Here is a 20,652-nt window from a genome sequence, read left to right as displayed (position 1 = left end):
ATGAAAGGGTTTGCTCGGAAATATGTGTCGCACCGCAACATCCTGTGTAGATGAGCCTAATACCAGGGGACCTGCTCAAGAGAATGCACACGGGAAAGAGGAGAGACCATACAGCCACAAATTCTGTATGACAGGAACTCAAACCCGTGTATGAAACCATTATATATGGAATTCTCGTCAAGAGTGTGATCCGTGCTTATCACTAAGGTTCACTGCGATGAATGTCTTAGGTAGCTTTACTCTGGAAGATGATAGTGACTGATCAGTATAAAAGTATCAATTTCATGTATAGCGCTTGAGGGCGTAACTTACGTGTCGAATCTCGCCTTCAAGGTCTCGATAACCTCTTTCCAGTCCTGATGGGCAGTCAAGCTCCTCCTTGGTGCACATCCAATGGCATGCCGGGAATCGAGTTGCACGTCCAGTGGATCAAAAGCATGACAACCAGGGCTTATTGATATCCGAATCGAGTAGGAATTTGTTGAAGATTCACAATCTTTGGCCTCATAGAGCTCGAAGCAGATCTGAGATAAGTAGTCCAGCTCGGGAATGGCAGTCCTGGCTATCTTGGTCTGTATCCCCCCTTCTAAGATGCAGTTTAAGAGAGTATAAATGTGTGACTCCTTCGTGAAGTAGAAGAAAGACTTTGCGTCCGGCGAAGCCTGGACCTCTTCCAAATCCCTCACTATTCCTTGCAAGAGTGGCAAGGATGTCAAGAGGCCAATTTCCAATTTCTCCGTGTCCGTTATCCCATATTCCTGCGGTGTCACATAATCAAAGAGTACCTTGGCCAGTTTATATAGCTCCCTCAGTTTCGAAAGTCTCCCGTCAATCTTAGCCTTCGTTGAGCTGGAGCCTGGATATAACTTGAAATAGTGGTCGTAACTGTCATCAAGTGCCCTGAAGTGTGGCATTAGTTCGAATGCATGCATGCGCTTCTTCCATCCGAACCGATGGGCAAAAAGAGAGCCTTCTGTTTGTTCTTCATTTTTATCATTGTCACTCTCATTGTTAGGGCTGACAGAATCATCTCGTCTGGTATTCTTCGGGGTATAATGATGCTTTTCGTCTTCACTATCGTCGCTATCGGGTGGCATAAAGACCCATTCTAAGAATTGTCGGTTATGAAGGGCATCGAACTTCATGCTGTCGTAAAGCTCAGAAAGTTTACTGGGATCAACCTTCTCTGTATCGCAAAATTCGGCAAAAAGCTTCTCCCATCGTTCTTTGAAAAGCATGGGATCTTCACCTGTACACCATCTTCCTTGAATGGAAGACAAAGAAGGCTTTTCGCATCCTGTGTTAGGCTGGAAGGATGGGCAGCCGTCGTTTATTTCATCTGTCCCAGAAGGCTGAGACGATGATTCGTCAAATCTGCGGAAATTGTGTCTCATGACATCCCGATGAAACTTCATCAGTTCAACGACAGTAGCTAGCACGACTGATGGTTCCGGGATATTGTCCTTCGGCCACGTAAACTGCGAGGGCGCGGATCCTTCCCTTAGAAGGAGCTTTAGCTTCTTCTTCACCTTATCCATGAGATCCTTGGCAGCATTCGAGTCATCCAGAAGATCTTTTCGGACTTGTATGAAATTTTCGGGAAGCTCCTTCTGATCGAGAAAGGAGCAAGCCCATATTTGGGCTATTTTACTCATTAGAATAAGACCAGAAAGAACATTGTCTTGACGTACCACTCGTGCTCACTCTTCGTTCAGAGCTTGTATATATGCGGACATTATTCAATGCTTCCTTGTTCATGAGCTTCAGATCATCACGCATGTTAAGCCCTAAATCCTGCGATTGATAGCGTGCTGCATGCGTTGGTTCTCCACCCCACTTGATCACGAGTTGGAGTTTGTCTAGGATCAGGTCGTTTTCTGCGGCAGAGAATCTCGAAAAGGTTGCACCGGATATCGAGTCACTCCGCGTTTGAGGCCGACTGAGTTGATCATTTTCTGCGGAATGCTGGTCTTGCGTAGATACAAGTAATTCATGCTGCGGTGGCTCAGAAGGGGATGTCGGGAGGACCGACGAAGTCTGCCCGCGTAGCTCTTCTGGCTTCCGCTTGCGAAACATTGGTTTGATTTGGACCTTAGTCCCTGGCCAGCCACCTTTCTTCTCAAGTGACGTTCGGAGCAGCTTTAACTTGTCCATATCTTCAAGATTCTGGTCCATGGCAACCTTGACCGCATCCGAAACGCTTGCCAATGCAGCCTCACCCTTTATCACTACCTCTTCTTGATGGCCTTTGAGCAAGTCAATGAAAGGCTGGCTGTGAAACGTAAATTTAAACTTCTGCTTGGGTGTGCGATCTGCGTGTCTAATGACTGCTACCATTCCCTTGAGTTTCCATGAGTGTTTCGAAGCTGGCGGCGGCGGCGGCGGCGGCAGGCCCTCGGTAGGCAGATCCACTGGTAATATTGACGACTTAGAGTTCTGCGAAGTATAGATCTTGGGGTGCGCGAGTTTATCAAGCCCACTAGGGTCTGCATGGCCGTTTCCATTGTCGACCTTCTCCGCGGATGATGAAGTTATTGGTCGCGAAACAATGGAATCAGACGAGCCTGTGTCAGAACTTCTTAGGCCGGCTTGGCTCCCATGAAGCTTCGATGCACTTGGAGATTTCAAAAGGGTCTTCAGGGTGTGTCTGTGAGACATGGAATGTCTCCAAGAATGTCCAGAATCAGCAGGAATAGCATCGACGGGCTCAATAATTCCTTCGAGTTTGCGCCTTTCATTCAGGAAAGTGTCTCTCAGAATAGCAGCGCATCTGTCGTAATAGTCATTGTTGTCTTTGACAAAGCTCCAGCCGTTAACGTCAATCACATAACTTTTCTCCCCCACGCGAAGCATGTCGAACCCGCATATTCTCTGGCCAAATCCATTTGATATTTTAGAAGCAATAGCTGCTTCATCCTTGCTCAGTTTTGTTATATACCTGAGCTCCTTTCCATGGGTATTGCGGCGAACGAGTCCGTCAACCACAGGAGACTTCCGCGTCTCTGCATGGCAGAAATCTGGACCGACTGTATAGGCTTTGACGTCCTCTGAATTATCGACCCTCAGGAACTGTTCATAGATGTAGCTTGTATCCGTTTCTGTGACTGATCGGGGGACGGTAAGGTCGGGGTCGTATTCGGAGCTTTTGTTCCCGACCTTTCGAAATAGCCTTCTACCACCGCCACTATATTGCTGGTCATTAGGGAAGTATATATGAATATTGTGGTCTTCCCCGTTTACTGGCTTCTCAACGAAAGGTTTTCTGAAAACCTTGCCGTCAACAATAAGAGAATCGCCATCGTCAGACATCCTCACGTTCATTGTTCTCGAGGCTCCTCCACCAGTGCCGTCACTGGGACCCTCGAGTTTCACTCCTGTCAGATTATATACATGCTCGGCGAGTTCTGGGGATTCCAGGGTAGGCCCTCCGTCTCGGTTAACCTCCAGTCTCTTGGGTGTTGGGACGCTCATCTGATCTAGTATCTTCAAGCAGAGACGCCGGTCCCATAATACCTTCTGCATGGGAAGATCATTGACACAAAATGGCTTTCGAAGTCTTGCATATGCGATAGCTTTGTCCAGCGGAAACCCATCAGAAAAGAACGCTATCAGGTATTCGCAGATAGGCCAATTCTCTACAGCTTCGTCGAGGATCACCTTGTCACCAAAGACAATTACTTCGAATCCACCTTTGGACTGAAGACGCGTCAATATGTTTTGGCTAGGCTTGCTGCGAGCTTTCACGTCCAATGCACAGACACCAATTCTTCCAAGGTGCGGTGTTCCGGAGACTTCAGCTTCACTGATGGAGCTTGCAGCCGTGCTCCCACTGAGCCTTCTGGGCGCTCGACTAGATGAGCGGACTGAAGGGTTAGGGCCTTGTCCAACGTTCCAGTTACTTGAAGAACTTTCGAATTGGTACGGCTGGGATCCTTGGACCTGCACGCCATTGGTGTTTCCCTTCGAAGAATTTGGGGCGGTTGGTTCAGAGAGGAGGCTGAAGGAGCCTTTGTCTATGCGATCAGAGCCTACACTCGGCGACGATGCTCCGGAGTCTGGCTTCGCTTCCATACTGGGGACTGTGGTGCCAACGTCACTAGAAAGAGAGACAATGGGCTCACTGATATCCATTGAACATGAGGCTTAGAAATTTGGCATGAAGATGTCGGATAAAATGAGCTTGGTCACAGGATGGCACTGATCAGGTTCTGGGTAGGAGCTTGCCGAACGTGCAGTCAACAGATAACGAAAAGTCAGTGAATGACGTATTTTCGTCTCAGAAAATATGTTCTTGGTGTCCAATTTGTTTGTTGATCCTTTGCCTCGAAAGGGAAAATTGATATAAAATATAATAAGTGAGAAAAGAGAAAAGAAAAGAAAAGAGAAATAGATCGGAATTGTTTCTATCCTCGCTTTCTTTCAATTGAATCTGGCCCGTTGGCGACCGCTGTGAAAGTGGCGCAATTAAACCCTGTGGTTATCCAGCAGGAACGATTGTGCATTGTGGGTACGTACGTATTGACCTTCCCGTTGTGCCGGGTCCAGCTTAAGGCAAATCGCAGGTTGGCCTTCTGGTCAATACTACTAAATCCATTGAGGATTGCGGGCTGCGTTCAGTACTATAGAATTGTAATCAGATTTGCTAACTGAAAGATAATTTAGGTTTTGAAGGTCTACAGAGCACATTTCGCAGATATATTGTTCTGCTTGGAACTCCATACAGTGTATAACTATACTTACGTACAGTGCGACTTGAGTATTAAGCTAATGCATGCAGTGCGGAGTCAAGCCATTTAGATCCACAACTCGGATCACCAACAATTTATTATTGTCACCCCCGGTTCAGCTCGTTCCCAGCATACACACAGTACACAGGCCTATAGGCAATGGCGAATTCGGTTTGTCTGTTGCCTTGCCTTTTTACCAAAGTAAGCGTAAGAATATAATGAATCTGTTTGGAGGTGCTCACAATACAACCATATCGAATAAGTACTACTACCATACCATTGATTGCCTCACGAAGCAATAGTTACTACTTATAGTAGTAGCATCAACTAAGTACCTACCTTGATTGAACTGCCAAATCACGATCTGCAGCTTAACCACATTTTGGTCGATTTGTGGGTTTGTGGGTCAAGAGGGGTAGATGAAGTATTATTCTACTTATCTCTGAAAGGGGCAGACAATGAATACTTTGGTACTTTTTACGTGTAGACGCCCTAGAGATTGCAGTACGTCGTAGAATATTGTCTAGTCCACCGATCAGCGTGGCCAACCTACAGAGGACTAGCATGACTTACAAAGTCGTCTGTTTTACAGTGGCGTTCCACATACATCATTGGTTCATCGAAACGCTCTAAAACTATTTGCGTGATTCGAAAATCGAGAATATTTAGGCCCTACTTTCTAGCTTTGCAAGAGATGATATTAGTAGATGATTCAAGATCAGGCAGTTAAGCAAAGCTATGCTTAGTGCTACCATAGTAATCAAAATGAATGTTTCAATTGCTGAGCCATTGCCTCCGCAGTACCATACCAATCAGCAGGGTATATGTGCATGCTATGGAATCGTAAGAAGTACAACAAGTCATATACGACTGTCACATACGACTTAAAAGCCTACGTACATAAAGACGTTCATGTATGAAAATAGTGTATACCCTTGAATAAAGAGCTTTACTTTATTACATTGTCTGTGGTAATTATCATTACGGAAGAACCAAGTGATATAGATCATGTGACTGTGACTGGTTAGTGTAGTTTACTTTCAAAAGACACCTGAACCAGAGTAGTACAGAATCTCAAGGTAGGGTAATATGATTGAATTTCCTTAAAAGAATTCTAAAAATGTTTCCGCAAGAGTAGTCCATAACATTGTCATCCAGTAGTTACAGACGCAGTACCTATCGAGTACTAGTAAGTAGTAGTCGTACTTGCGCACACTGTAATTTGGACCAATAGGAGGGGTTCCTGTAAGCCGGAGATACAATAATTCCGTCACAGATATGCCTCCAGAAATATTTACTTTAGATACCATTAGCTTTCCGGCGCCTCGTTCACTCAATTACAGTTGAAATAAACGAATAATGCCGTCTTTGAAAGATGATGGCTTTGATTTGCCTCTGGCAAAACGGCAAAAGAGAACAGTCGCAGAGGAAACTGAGAAATCCCCGCGAACGCCTGGATCTAAAATCTTTTCGCCCTTCCGGGTAAGCAAAAAAACCTTACTTTGACGAACGTTTTTTCTGGAGGCTTGCTAGCTACCCAGATGTTATATAATGAAATATACTAATTCTAATGCAGACTTTAGGACTGGTATCAACCGAAGTTCCCTTCACCTCTGTCCGCCTAGGCAAAGCGACATTCCAAATCACCACATCTGTAGGGCGCTGCTTGCAGACCTACGATCTGAAGCGAGGTCTCAACTTGGTATTTATTAGTCGTCCTCAGACGCCAGATATCATCACTGCTACTTGTGCTTGGCAAGACAGGATCTTTGCAGCATGGGGAACTCTTCGGCCCGGCTCGGAAGGGGGTATATGGGTGTTCAAGAGAGGTAAAAAAATTGCGTCTTTGGAAGTGCCTGCTGGGTTTTCGGAGCCCATTGAACGGCTGCTTGTATTCGGCACATGGATTGTTGGCTGCAGCAGCAGGTGCATTCAAGTGTGGAAAAATGCCTCGTATCAACACTACACGACTCTCAGACCTCAACGTGTCAGTAACCTTTCAGATGGACCGGTATATGCCGGTCAAATCTGCAACATGCCGACATACCTCAACAAAGTATTCGTTGGCAGATGTGACGGAAAGGTTGACATCTGGAATGTAAAGACCGGGAGGCTAGTATATTCAATGCCCCCAATGTCAGCACATGCAGGTGCAGTGACTGCTCTTCAACCAACACCCGCGTTATCCCTGATTGCCATTGCATACAAGAGTGGGGCACTCTCTATCTGTAATGTTGAGACATGCCAACTGGCTATGACCTTGCGTGCAGGCTCTCCACAAATGGACTGCGTCACATCGCTCGCCTTTCGGCAAGATGGCCTAGGTGCGGGCGAACATGGACGAACTGCTGGCATGATGGTGACTGGTTCTGTTGAAAGTGGTGATGTCACTATATGGGACCTGAACAACGGTGGAAGGGCGATGGGCGTCCTCCGTCGGGCACATGCACTCGCTGGTGAATCGGGTTCGGGAATAAGCCATTTACAGTTCTTGGACGGCCAGCCTGTCCTGGTCTCATCTGGGAAAGATAATTCTCTCAAGACATGGATTTTCGATGAAATTCCATTCTCGCATATTCCCAGGCCTCTTCACATAAGAAGTGGGCATTCGGCTGCAATTACTGCCCTAGAGTTCTTGCCTTCAGGGTCTGATGGCTCTGAATTCAGTGGAAAGTGGTTGCTGAGCGCTAGTAAGGATTGCAGCCTCTGGGGTTTCAGTGTACGGAAGGATAGCCAGAACACCGAGATTTCTCAGGGAGCCGTTGAACACAAATCCAAAAGAAGGGGTGCACCCAGCACCTATACTGGCGTCACGCATGCTAATTTGGAAACCGACTTCCGGGCACCGGAAATTACCTGTATCGCCTGCTCCCTGAACCGCGATGGCGGGATGGGTACCACGACGTCCGGCCCCATCTGGGCGAATCCTAAAACAACAAGAGCAGAAGATTCGAGCAAGACGGGCTGGGAAAGTATAGTTACTGGCCATCGTGGAGATAAATATGCTCGAACATGGTTCTGGGGCAAAAAGAAAGCCGGGCGTTGGGCGTTCGAAACCAGCGATGGAACTGAAGTCAAGGTAAGCAAATACCTCGGTATATCGAGAACTTCTTTCTGATGTCTCTGTGATAGAGTGTGGCTCTTTCACGTTGCGGAACCTTCGCAATAATTGGGTCTGCGGGAGGTACCATTGACATGTTCAACATGCAATCTGGTCTATACAGACAGAGTTTCCCAGCCAAGTCTCCCAAGGGTGATCTTAAACAACGGCCTACTCCGTTGCCCATCTCTGAGAGCCATGATATCAAACACACCAAAGCAGTGACTGGCTTGATGATTGATGGACTGAATCGCACTGTTATTAGTTGTGGACTCGACGGTAAAGTCAAGGTAAGACTAACTCCCCTCTGTGCCTGATCTAAATTGTACTGAAAATGTCATTACAAATTAGTTTTGGGACCTAGTGTCGGGTCACCTGGTTGATCAGCTTGATTGGTATCCTATGACTTCTATCATTGGACTTCGAAGCAACCACACAAACGAGCTTGTTGCATTCAGCTGTGACGACCTCTCAATTCGCGTAGTTGATGTTGAAACCAAGAAAGTCATTCGTGAATTTTGGGGATGCGTGGGCCAAATCAATGATCTCACTTTCTCAACCGATGGACGCTGGATCATTGCAGCTTCCATGGACTCTACAATCCGCGTTTGGGATTTACCAACGGGCCATCTCATTGATGTATTCCGCGCCTCAAGCACATGCACCTCTTTGGCGATGTCCTCAACGGGCGAGTTCTTGGCTACTGCACATGCTGACGGGGTAGGGATCAGCCTTTGGTCCAACAAAAGTTTGTTTGTACCTATCTCAACGCGGAATGTGGATGAGCATGCCATGACAAATGTTCACATCCCCACTTCTTCCAACGACGGCTATCCTGGAGTTATCGAAGCAGCATTTTCAGATGGCTCTGATGAAGCAGAAGTGGACGGCCCGTTACCATCCATCGAACAGCTCAACGGGGATATGGTCACTCTTAGTGTTGTTCCTAAGAGCAAGTGGCAAACGTTGCTTCAGCTGAACTTAATCAAGGTGAGCCCTTTCCCGCTATTTGCTGTTACAGCTGCAGGTTCATCAAATATATAATGTGCCTCGCCTTGGCCTTATGATTAGCTTCTGACCTCTGCCAGGAACGCAACAAACCTAAAGATCCACCGAAAGCCCCCCAGAAGGCTCCATTCTTTCTTCCAGCTGCCGGTGAACAAAAGCTCCCTGATAGTGACCCGAATACATCAAGTGAGGGCACGGTTGCTGAGCGCTCGCGAATCGCGAAACTCCACAATTCCAAGGATACATCCGGAATTATGAGCACGCGTTTCACTGATCTTCTACATTCAGGTTATGTCTCGGGAAACTTCGATTCGTTTGTTGAGCACTTGAAAGGTATGCCTCCAGCAAAGGCAGATCTTGAGATTAGGTCACTGGATCCACAGGTACGAGACGGTTACTCTGAGCTATCCGCCTTTGTCTCCGCGTTATCTACTCGCCTGGGATCGAGAAGAGACTTTGAGCTCGTCAACACATGGATGGCAGTCTTTTTGAGAATACATGCCGATATTGTGGCAGAATGCTCTGGTACCAATGTGGACGAGGAAAACGCTTTGAAATCTGCCCTTACTGGATGGAGACAGGCACTGCAGCGGGAGGCAGAGCGCTTGGCTGGATTGGTCGGTTACTGCAGAGGAGTAGTTGGGTTCTTGCGGTCTACACGCTGATGATATTTTCGTATCTACTTTTTGGAAAGTTGGGCCACACGAGCTAACATGAATGAATGGTCTTCATTATAGCACAATTCGATGTATAGTGATGTATCGGTACATAGGGATGTAAATTTATTGCTCTGAAAGTAATTCGTACATGTTAGCTAGCGTCCTGGTAGATCGACTAGCTCGGGCATCCCCAGATCCATTAACTTCTGTGGGTGACGATGCAGACTCATCTCGACCTGTGTGCGACTCGGCCATGTAGTCTGGGGAGTCTTCTTCATATGAGCTATTTCCCAAGAGCTTAACCAGCCGATCTACAAGGTCACTGACGGAGCAGTCAGTGCGAAATTCCTGAGTCATCTCGTGTACAGGCCTCATCAAAATATGGAGGGGGGGCAAATTATCCAATATAGTCCTAATTCGAAGTGTCAGATCGTCGGTAAACCCTGTAAATCCAAGGATTTGTCTGAGAATCCTCAATGAATATAGCACGGATTGCATCTGCGCCATTAGATGGACATCAGCCCAATCAAGGTTGTCACCGTTTCCCATCATTAACAGTCGCCTTAAATGCTCCGTATAATTGATAGCAGAACCGGTTTGCTCATAGTGAATTATATAGAATGCGAGGATTCTCCAATATGCTGGCGAAGCAATTTCAAGCCGCGACTGAAGATGTACTGTGTCCAAAAGTGAACATAGTGAACTCATTTCCAGCAGAAGCCACTCCCTATTTCCCAGTGGTATGCGGTCTGTCGTAATTCTACTTCCTCGTCGGACATACTCGTCGACGAAAGCATAGCTTTCGTCAGCAGAGAAAGATATATTGAGAGCGGTATACGCCATGCTTCTATACAGCTTGCCCTGAGCCCATGCACATTGTCGCGCAGGGTCCTCATTCAGAAGGACGAGATACATGTATAACTGTCCTGAGGAGTCCTGAATTCTCCCACGCAATGAGAATAGCTCTGATATTCTTGGATCAAGGTGTTGGGGATAGCTTTCACATAGCATTTCCTGGGAAAGGCTTGGTCTGCTTTTATATTCTTCCACAAAGTGACAATATCCCGGTATATGTTCGAAGGATTCTTTATCCTTTGATTGCTGTATTATCTGCTTCAAACCAGTGTCCGGATGACTTTTCAACTCGTAAGCCAAAGGAAGCAAGCTTGTCAGACCTAGCCGATTTGCGACTAGGTTTGGACACAGTCTTAAAGCTCGAATCAAGGTGTGCTTATGTCGAGAGATTTCGCACGTCCACGGCTCAATTGAATCCATTAGGACGACGGAACCATGTTTCCCAAGGTCATGAAGCAGTAGATCCGAGTCATTAGTGAGTATAGCACAGCCGGTGAGCCTAGCAACATGGGCGCAATATGTATCTGCTTCACCTGGGACCATCATGACAGCATCTCTCCAGGGAAAATCGCTTAAGGAAGCAGTATCCAGGTCTGCAACGTCTTTTACCACGCTGTTTATGTTCTTCTTGCACCATCGATCTTTGAGATCTTCGAAGACCGCAGGAACGATAAAGGGATTTTCGGGAATATTAGCACATTTTGCCGGTAGGCTCCTTCTCTGCAAAATGTTCTTCGGGCTTATTGTGCGAGACCTGGGTGAGCTACTAGACTTTTGAAAGCATTGTGGTGAATTGGTCCGGAGCGTCACAAGTTTTTTTCTTGACCTCTCCAGTCGAGCAAGGCGCGTTTCCCGTTTCTCATCAGGTAACGCCCCATCAAAGCATATCTTATGTCTATCAAGAATTTAGTTTCAACACGGCCTATTATAGGAAACACAATGGACTATATACTGTACATTTTCACACCGAGCATGTTCAGTTGCAAGAGGTAGACCATCACCGCACAGCTTACTTCATCGCAGGTTGGCTGAGAGAAAGTATTCGACAGCGATAACAGGCGCGTAGAGACATGGTAAACAAGACTTGGTCCATCTATTACAACAGCCTCAACATGTTCTGTTTGTTTGTGCTGGACTTCCTGGGACTTTCCCAATATGACGGCCTCAGCAAACGGATACAAATGACGTGTGAGAAATGGTATTCCCATGGTGGACAGATTGGCTACTACACAAGCAAGGACGGTGTGTAGTGTTGCACTTCACCGAAGGCTCGGATGTTAGGTTGGGTGTGCGAGAAACACAAAAGATATTAACAGAATTGGATTGCTGATTGATCCACAGTTATGCAACTTGTATCACATGGCCCACCATTATCCCATGTCTCATTATTTGATACATACATGATAGTCATATAATCTATCGGATTTTAGGGACTAAAAATGATAACAACTATATATAAACTCAAACGAATATTACGAACAAGACCGTAAGAGAGGGCTGAAAGACTTGGAAATATTTAGACTATTTCATGAAATTACAAAGAGATTGCTAGTGGGCTAGGTACTGTGAGACCTCAGTCGTCCGATGCCTTATCACACGTGACTGCTGCGCAAAGGTCACATGACCTTTCAGACTAAAAGAATTGCTGGCAGTAATCTCTGGAGAGATAATTAAGATATAAGACTTGCTAGAAAATAGAACAAGAACTAACTGAGAAATGAAAAAGGAAATAAAAAATGATAAAATTAATATAAAAATAATAAAAACAAGATAGTGTTATGGGACAGGTCTCTACTAGAGGACTTGGCTACCCAGTCTTATTACTACCTGCTGATTAACTACTACATATAAAATCTTAGAAATTCTGAGACCCTGTTTAAATACCAGCTATTTTTTTTCTTATTTAATATAATTAAGAAATAATTTTTAATATTAAAAATAGCTCTTCTAAATAATCTATAAAATATAATCTAATTATATAACTAATAAAATAGAATAGAATAGAATAAAAAATAATACATAATATAATACAATTATAGTTTTTTATCAATTTTATAAACAGGTTAGAAAAAGCAGAATAATAAATAATAAAATAATAAAATTATTATTAATAAAATTTAATAAAGTAAATATAAACTGCTGAATTAATACATTTATAAATTATAAAATATTATTAATATATAAATAATAAATAATATTTTTTATAATATTATTATCTGTTACTTTTCTAATACATAATCTTATAACTAAGGTCTTTATATTTTAAAATCAAATTTTTTAATAGGTAGGATAAGCAGGATTATTTTGAATTTAAAAATATATTTATAATTTAAATTTTTATAAATTCAGTTCTATATTCTAATAATATATTATAAATAATTTATATATTTAGATAACTAGAAAAAAGTATAGAAAAAAATCCCATTATAATATTAGAATATAGATAGTATAGTTATCCATAAAAAATAATAAAAAATTAAAAATAAAAATTTTGAAAAAATTATATTTTTTTATAAGATGACAGAAACTTTAAAGCTTTTCTAGAAGACTTTAATATTATTCTAATTTAAACCAGTAATATAATATCTGTGACAGCGAGTGATGTTTCTGGATCACATAACTTCTGTTTCATTTATTTTATTTATTTATCTTGTATAGCTTGCTTACCTTTATATGAGTATATATTTTTTCTGAGTTTCTTTCTTTTCTTTTCTTATACTAGAAATTCTTGTTAAATAACACTAAATTTAACTATTTAAATAATTTTTATATAATTTCTAGTATTATTATATCTTCTATTTTTTTAATTAATATTATATATTATTAATTATTTAATTTAACAGCTAATATTACTTTTTATATATACTTAGTAATATCAAATATAGTTAAAATAAAATAATCTAATTAAAATCTAAATTAGAATAATTAATAAAAATATTTATAATAATTAAAAAAAGCTATATTAAATTAGTATTATATATTATTAATTCTTAATAATACTTAAGTATTCTACTAGAAAAGGAATCTGATAATTAAAAAAATATTATTTATAATTAATTTTATAAGCTGTATATAAAGAATTCTAAGAAAATTTTTAATATAATTTTTTATATGATAAAAAAAATAAAAATAAAAATATATAAGATTATTTACCAGTAGAATAAATTTAATAATAATTATAATAAATTAATATATAAATATAATTTATATATAGTCTAATTTTATAAGTTAATAATTAAAATAACTGAGTAGCTGAACTCTCTAAATTTAAAAAATTAATAAAAATTCTTGATTTATCTCTATTTAGTAATAATAAAATTATTAGTTTTAAAAATTAGCTTTTGATAATATAGTAAAAACTAGAAATTAATATAAATTATTTAAATATAATTATTATTAAATAAGCTTAAATAATTAATTATTATAAAAATAATATTAAAAATATTTTTAATTTTTTAATTTTATTTTAATATTCTAGATTTTTATATAGATGTAACTAACATGCTTAAATATTTAAAAATTATTTATATTAATTTAAATAAATTTTATAATATATATTAGTAATATTAAAAGCTCAAAATAATAATTAATAATAAATCTTATAATTTTATATTTATATTTTATTATCTTGCAGTAAAGATAAATATTATTAAAGTTTTTTAAAAATAATTTTTATTAATATCTTTTATTAAAATTATAGAAATTAATAATATTTTATTTTAATAATAATAATATAATATTTAAATAATACATCAAGAACTATATTTAATTATTAAATTTAATTAATAATATAATAAAATATTATAATAAGATAAATACCCTAAACTGCCAGCTATTTATATTAATTATTATTATTATTATAATTATAATCTTTTTATTCTGGTTAAAATCTTTTATAATATTAATTATATTATTAATATAAAACCGGAGAAACACACTTATATAATATTTAAAAAATACTATTTTATTTATTAAAAATAATAATATTTAATTTAGAATTATAAAAAAAAGAAAGCAGGCCAGATCAAGTTATTAAAAACAATAAAAGATAATAATTGAATAAAAAATAATATCTAAAAAAGGCTTTTTTCTAGATAAAATAAATATTAATATTAATTTATTAGATTTATAAAACCTACTAGGTCAAGAGAATATAAATTTTATTATTAAAATTTTAATATTAAATAATAGATTAGTAGTATCTATATATATCTTTATTAATATTAAAATTAATAAAAATATTTATATAAATATTATTTTTATTATTCAGATAGCCTGCTGCTTCTGAATTAAGATTATTTTTTTAAAATTAATTATATTATTATAGATTTTAATAATTAGATTATAATATTCTTAATTCATATTATTTAACTTATATTTATAATTAACAGATACTAGTTTTATAATATATTATTTTTAATACTTAAAGTGGACTGCCATAATATTATTTTAAAATAAATATAATTTATAAAATATAAGATTTTATTAAATTATTAATAAAATAAGTTTATATAATCTGATTATTTTTTATAAGATAAGATTAAGGCTAGATTATTATAATAAATTAGAGTTTTTAATATTAAATTTTAAAAATTATCTAGAATTTTTTTTAAAAAAAATTATAAAAATTAAAATAATTTTTATCAAGACTGTTATCTTTTATGAATATTTATTGAATTTTAAATTAAAGGTATTTATTATATCTCTGAATACTATTAAGAAAATTATTATAAAAAACTAAATTTTAAAATAAAATATTTTAATTAATTAATTAAAAAAAGATAAAGTAGATCCTTCTGGAGTATTATTATAATTTAATAAATATTTCTTTTAAAAAAATTAGATATTTTATTTTTTTTCTAGTTTTATAATTATTGTATCTAGCTAGAAGAAAATAATTTATTAAAAATAATTTTTCTATAAAATAATTTTAAAGAAATTTAAAGCTGTCCAGAATTAAATTATTAAAAATTTAAAAAAATTTATTATATTTAATATAATTCTATTTACCTTCTCTATTCTAATAATAAAAAAATCTAGAGAAAAATTATATTTATATATTAATTACTGTAAGCTTATTATCCTGATTTAAAAAAATTCTTATTTTTCTTTAATTAATAAGATAATAGACTGTCTTTGAAATATAAAAATATTTATAAAATTTAATATCTGTTAAAAGTTCTATTATATTTATATAAATTCTAAATCTGAAAATCTAATTATTTTCTAAAATTATTATAAGATTTTTAAATATTAAATATTATTATTTAAATTTATAAATAGACTAGCAACTTTCCAGTATCTTATTAATAAGGTTTTTATAGCTTTTCTGGATAAATTAATTATAATATATGTTGATAATATATTAATTTTTAATAAAAATAAGATAAAATATAAGTTTTATATTTATTAAATTTTTAAGTCTCTTTAAATAACTAGATTCTAAGTAATAATTAATAAATATAAATTTTATATAAGAAAAACTAGATTTCCAGAATTTATTATTACTATTATAGGTATTCATGTTAATTTTATAAAAATTATTATAATTATAAAATAATAATATTTAATTATTATTAAGAAAATTTAATTATTTCCCAGATTCTATAATTTTTATCAATATTTTATAAAAATTATAGTTAGATTACTAAGTCCATAAATTAATTTTATAAAGATATCTTCCAGGCTCTGAAACAGATTTTAATATTAATTTTAATATTAATTTATTATAATTTATTATTTAAAAACTATATTTTTATTTAAATATAATTATAATATTTATAATAAAAAATATTAATAATTATATATATTCTTATAAAATAAAGAGCAGAGCTAGAAGGCCTATAATAATTAAAAAAATTTATAATTTTAATAATATTATTAAATTTTAAAATATTTTATAATTATTAAAAAGTTTAATATCTGATAAGCTTATTAGGCAGAAATATCATTCTAATATTATTTTATTATTAAATATTAATTTAGAAAAAATAATATACTAGCTAATTATTTTATATAAAAAAAGATTAATTTAGAGATAATTAATAATTATTATTATTAAATATTATTAAAGTCTAAATTTTTAGAATTTGGTATAATTCCGGAACCAGTATTAAAAATTTCTATAAAATAAGATTTTTATATTATAAGTATATTCTGAGAATTAATTATATTTATTTTTTCAAAGAATTTCCAGAAGTAAGCCTGTTAATAAAAAACTAATTATTTTTTATAAAATAAATATTTTTATATTAAAATAGATTAATGATTTTTAATAAAAATAATTTATAAATCTAATTATTAAATAAAATTTATTAATAGCTATTATTAGCTTATTCTAAATAAATAAAAATAATAATATTAATTAAATATTAATACTTCTGGAGTACCTGGAACAGAAATATTTAATATTATATAAATAATTATTTATAAAAGAAAGAATATATATTAAAACTTATTATTTAAATTATTTTAATTTTCTTTAATCTTTAATCAGATATAATAGTATATATTTATAAATTTCTACATTTTTCTGAAAAATTATTATAGATTTAATACTATCTTTATAATAATAGATTATTTTAATAAATATATAATATTTATTTTTTATATAAAGCAGACCTCTGTGTAAAATATAATTTATTTATTTATTAATTAAATTTATATTTAAATAAATTTCTCTGATATTATTATCTCTAATTAAAAAATTAATTTATAATTAATTTTCAAAATAAATTTTATTAAATTTTATAAATTAAATTAAAGTTTTTAATAATATATTATTTACAAACTGATAAATAAATAGAGATTATTAATTAATATATAATATAATAATTTATTTTATTTATTAATTATTTTTAAAATAACTAGTTGAAATTATAATTATTAATTAATTTTATTATTATAATTCTGCTTTATAAATCTACTAGATTTATTTATAATTAAAAAAAATAAATCTTATATATTATTTAATTAAATTTTTTTAATTGTATATCATTATTCAGAATTAAATTTATAAATTTATTTATTATATAAAATAAATCTAGATTTTTATGTAAGATAAAATCTGTAAAATATAAAATTAATAAATATAATAAATTAATTAATTCTACTACTCTATTAATTTTAATATTAAAAATAAAGTTTTTATTAATATTTATAATTAGAGATAAAATTAGCTTTTATAAAAATTATTTAAAAGTTAACATAGTCCTGTACTTATTATTAATAAAATAAATAATATATATAAAACTTATCTATTTAAAAATATATATATATATACTTTAATTTTTATTTTAAGAAACTTTATTTATATAATATATTTAATTTATTGTCAGGACAGATCTAAAATATTATTATATCTATTAAAATTAATAATTAAATAAAATAAAAGATTAAAAATATTCTAGTAAATTATTTATAATATAAATACTTTCAGTATAAAATTAAGTAGCTAGTATTTGATATAATAAATTATATTTAATATTTAATAAAGAACTTCAAGAATACTCTCTTCTAATTTTAAAATTATTATATAAAATATTTCATTTATTCCGGACTTCCCAAGTATCTTTTATAATAATTAATAGCTATAAAGACTGACAAATTTATACCTGACTATAAAAAAAATTATTACTAGTTAAGAACAGCCAGACTTAAGCAGGGGGATAATATAATAGTAAATAATATTTCTGGATTATATAACTTCTGTTTTATTTATTTACCTTGCATAGCTTACTTATCTTTGTATAATCATATATTCCCCCCTGAGCTTCTTCCTTTCTTTCCTCACGCTAGAAATTCTCGTTAGATAGCACCGAATTTGACCATTTGAACGGCTTCCACATATAGAAAGTAATATCTAATGAATAGTAAAAATAATATAAATAATTTTTACTGTCAGTTATATTCTATAAGAGTATTATATATATAATCATTGTTATTTAATAACTGATTATTCATAAAAAGATAAGAAGAATATTAAATTTAGGATATATTTTATTACCTAATTACACACAAATAGTAAAGTAAAAGAATAATTAATTTATATTTTTATTTTATTTTATATACTTAAACAAAGCATCTTAAATACGAATAAGAAATAGTAATAATAAATTATCTTTTCTTATTATCTCTATAGTTAATTTTCTAGAACTGGTAAATTATATACCAGAAAGCTCATATTATCATTTGAGATATAATCTAATAGTAATATAAAATATTACCAGGCTATACCTAATAATTATTATAAAATATTCAAGTAATAATATTCATCAGAAATCTATTATATCAATTCATTTAAATTATATTAAATATATCTAATATAAGAGAACTAGTCACTGATATGCAGAAGTAATAGTTAATTGAATAATAATAATATTTAATATTGTTAACAGAAATTATATACGAAAAATTACTGATTACTGTTGACATACGACTTCATAAAAATAAAATACTAATAATTTTAGAAATATATAGAATAATTATAGTATACTAAATAAAGAAAAATAACAGCAACCATTATATAGTAGTAGTAGAACAAGATATAAAAATACAATAAATATAATAGAAGAGAAATTGATAATAATAATAATTATAATAATAATAATAATAATAATAATAATAATACCAGTATAAATAGTACCACAGATAAAAGTAAGATGTAAAATATAAAAAAGATTATCTTTATTTTTATTTATAAATTTTTTTAATAAATAATAATATACCAGGCCACGTACTTTGAAAATAAAGGAAAAAAACAATACTCTAATATATAATATATAATTAAACTCTATATAAACTTATAATCTGTATAATATAATTATCTTCTTATATAAAGTACAGATTGTATATTCTTATTATATAATATAAATAACAGTCAGACGGGCCACACGGTCAGGCAGGTCATCTGGTAATAGTATATAAAAATCCATTTTTAAACATAATATATCTCAACCCTCAAAGTCTAGAAGTATTATATTCGTTTTATATATATTTTAAATATTATAAAAAAATCTTTATATACTTTTCAAAAATTCTTAAAACTAGATCTAATCAATTATTACAATACAATACTTGTATTTTTTTTATCTGTAATATATAGAAAATTAATATAATTATACAAATAAAAATTATTAAAATCCGAGAAAAATGTAGAATATATTATTATATATATAATCGATTTATAAAATTAGAAATCCTTACAAGCAGTATTGGTTGATTTATAAAAGAATAGAAGAAGCAAGTTTTATATAGGATAATTAGAGCCTTAGAGGGCCCGCCCGACCATTATTTAACATTAGAATATTACCCACGCAGAACATCCAGAGAAATGTATTAAATGACTACTTCTATGAAATAATCAAAAATGTATAAATAGATTATTTTTATATAGAAAATATAATCAATATTAAAAATAAAAAAATTATTATTAAATAAGCAAGACAGTATTATATTATATCATAAAAAAGGCAGAAAAAACTTGCAAAATAAAGAATTAAGAAGACTTTCAATTTCATATAATTTTTATTATTATAAACCAAACACAACCAATTGTAAAATTATCTAAAGATAAATCTTGATCTATCAAAATAAAAAATTATAAAACTATATTTATTACTCTATACCAGCTTGTCATAAATATATACATATAATATATCTATATATAACTCCAGAACAAGAAATATATTATATAATAATAATAAAAAATTATAGTCTTAATATTCTAACTAGTTAGATTATTATAACTTCTTAATTCTCTGATTAAAAAAACTATAAAATTCTATAAGTTTTTCTATAACTGCAGGGACGCATTCTCTACAAAGAGAAAATATTAAAATAAAATAGCCAGCTTATTATAATCCAGCGATTATATAATTTACTCTTATATTATATCTTACTAGCTTTTCTAGTATTACAGAAGAGAAGTAATCAGTTCTAAGTAGAACAGTAGCTAGTATTTATATATATCATAAATTTATTATATCTTTCATATCTTACTTAACAAATTAACTATTTACTAGATTACGTTAAATTTATTAGAGCGGGTTGGCTGGCTCACTGTGACCTAGCAGGCCATGGAGGTAATATATAATTACAGATCATGTGAAATAGGTAAAATCATATAATCTGTTTTTAAGAATGTATCTTACTACTTTCCGACATTTAAAAATAATAATAATTAGTTTAAAGCAGAATAGTAGCTAGTTTTATATATAGTAATTAAATTTATTATATCTCTTATACTCTTTTAACAATTCTAATTATTTTTTTGAAAAGAAGTCTGATAAGTAAAATAATATTT

At 33.2% G+C, this 20,652-nt stretch overlaps 3 protein-coding genes across 3 annotated transcripts; 1 reads left to right on the top strand and 2 right to left on the bottom strand.

The window, feature by feature from the left end:
- Positions 1-177: 177 nt before the first annotated feature.
- BO85DRAFT_363203 (inositol polyphosphate kinase VIP1) lies at positions 178-4,071 on the bottom strand (the record flags this gene model as incomplete). Its single annotated transcript, XM_025655652.1, has 3 exons — positions 178-241; positions 313-1,642; positions 1,692-4,071. 3 exons carry the CDS (start codon positions 4,069-4,071, stop codon positions 178-180), a joined length of 3,774 nt encoding a protein of 1,257 aa, XP_025520369.1.
- A 1,974-nt stretch (positions 4,072-6,045) lies between these two features.
- Positions 6,046-9,633, top strand: BO85DRAFT_474917 (rRNA-processing protein UTP21). Its single transcript, XM_025662686.1, has 5 exons — positions 6,046-6,209; positions 6,304-7,806; positions 7,860-8,117; positions 8,179-8,817; positions 8,916-9,633. The coding sequence occupies exons 1-5, from the start codon at positions 6,087-6,089 to the stop codon at positions 9,498-9,500; spliced, it is 3,108 nt and encodes a 1,035-aa protein (XP_025520368.1). The 5' UTR covers positions 6,046-6,086; the 3' UTR covers positions 9,501-9,633.
- On the bottom strand, positions 9,544-11,888 carry BO85DRAFT_445868 (uncharacterized protein). Its single transcript, XM_025659370.1, has 2 exons — positions 11,307-11,888; positions 9,544-11,244 (listed from the first exon to the last, which is right to left on the bottom strand). The coding sequence occupies exons 1-2, from the start codon at positions 11,555-11,557 to the stop codon at positions 9,618-9,620; spliced, it is 1,878 nt and encodes a 625-aa protein (XP_025520367.1). The 5' UTR covers positions 11,558-11,888; the 3' UTR covers positions 9,544-9,617.
- Positions 11,889-20,652: the final 8,764 nt, after the last annotated feature.

This window comes from Aspergillus piperis, assembly GCF_003184755.1.
Source record: "Aspergillus piperis CBS 112811 unplaced genomic scaffold BO85scaffold_2, whole genome shotgun sequence".
NCBI lineage: Eukaryota > Fungi > Ascomycota > Eurotiomycetes > Eurotiales > Aspergillaceae > Aspergillus > Aspergillus piperis.
This window is presented reverse-complemented; position numbering and strand designations above follow the sequence as displayed.

What these genes read in the sequence shown, in the direction of transcription:
- BO85DRAFT_474917 (XM_025662686.1), top strand. Translation starts at nt 6,087, where the DNA reads ATGCCGTCTTTGAAAGATGATGGCTTTGATTTGCCTCTGGCAAAACGG. An exon ending in AAATCTTTTCGCCCTTCCGG is followed by an intron (nt 6,210 to 6,303) that starts GTAAGCAAAAAA and finishes ATTCTAATGCAG; the next exon opens with ACTTTAGGACTGGTATCAAC. An exon ending in GACTCGACGGTAAAGTCAAG is followed by an intron (nt 8,118 to 8,178) that starts GTAAGACTAACT and finishes ATTACAAATTAG; the next exon opens with TTTTGGGACCTAGTGTCGGG.
- BO85DRAFT_445868 (XM_025659370.1), bottom strand. Translation starts at nt 11,557, where the DNA reads ATGGGAATACCATTTCTCACACGTCATTTGTATCCGTTTGCTGAGGCC. An exon ending in AACATGCTCGGTGTGAAAAT is followed by an intron (nt 11,245 to 11,306) that starts GTACAGTATATA and finishes AATTCTTGATAG; the next exon opens with ACATAAGATATGCTTTGATG.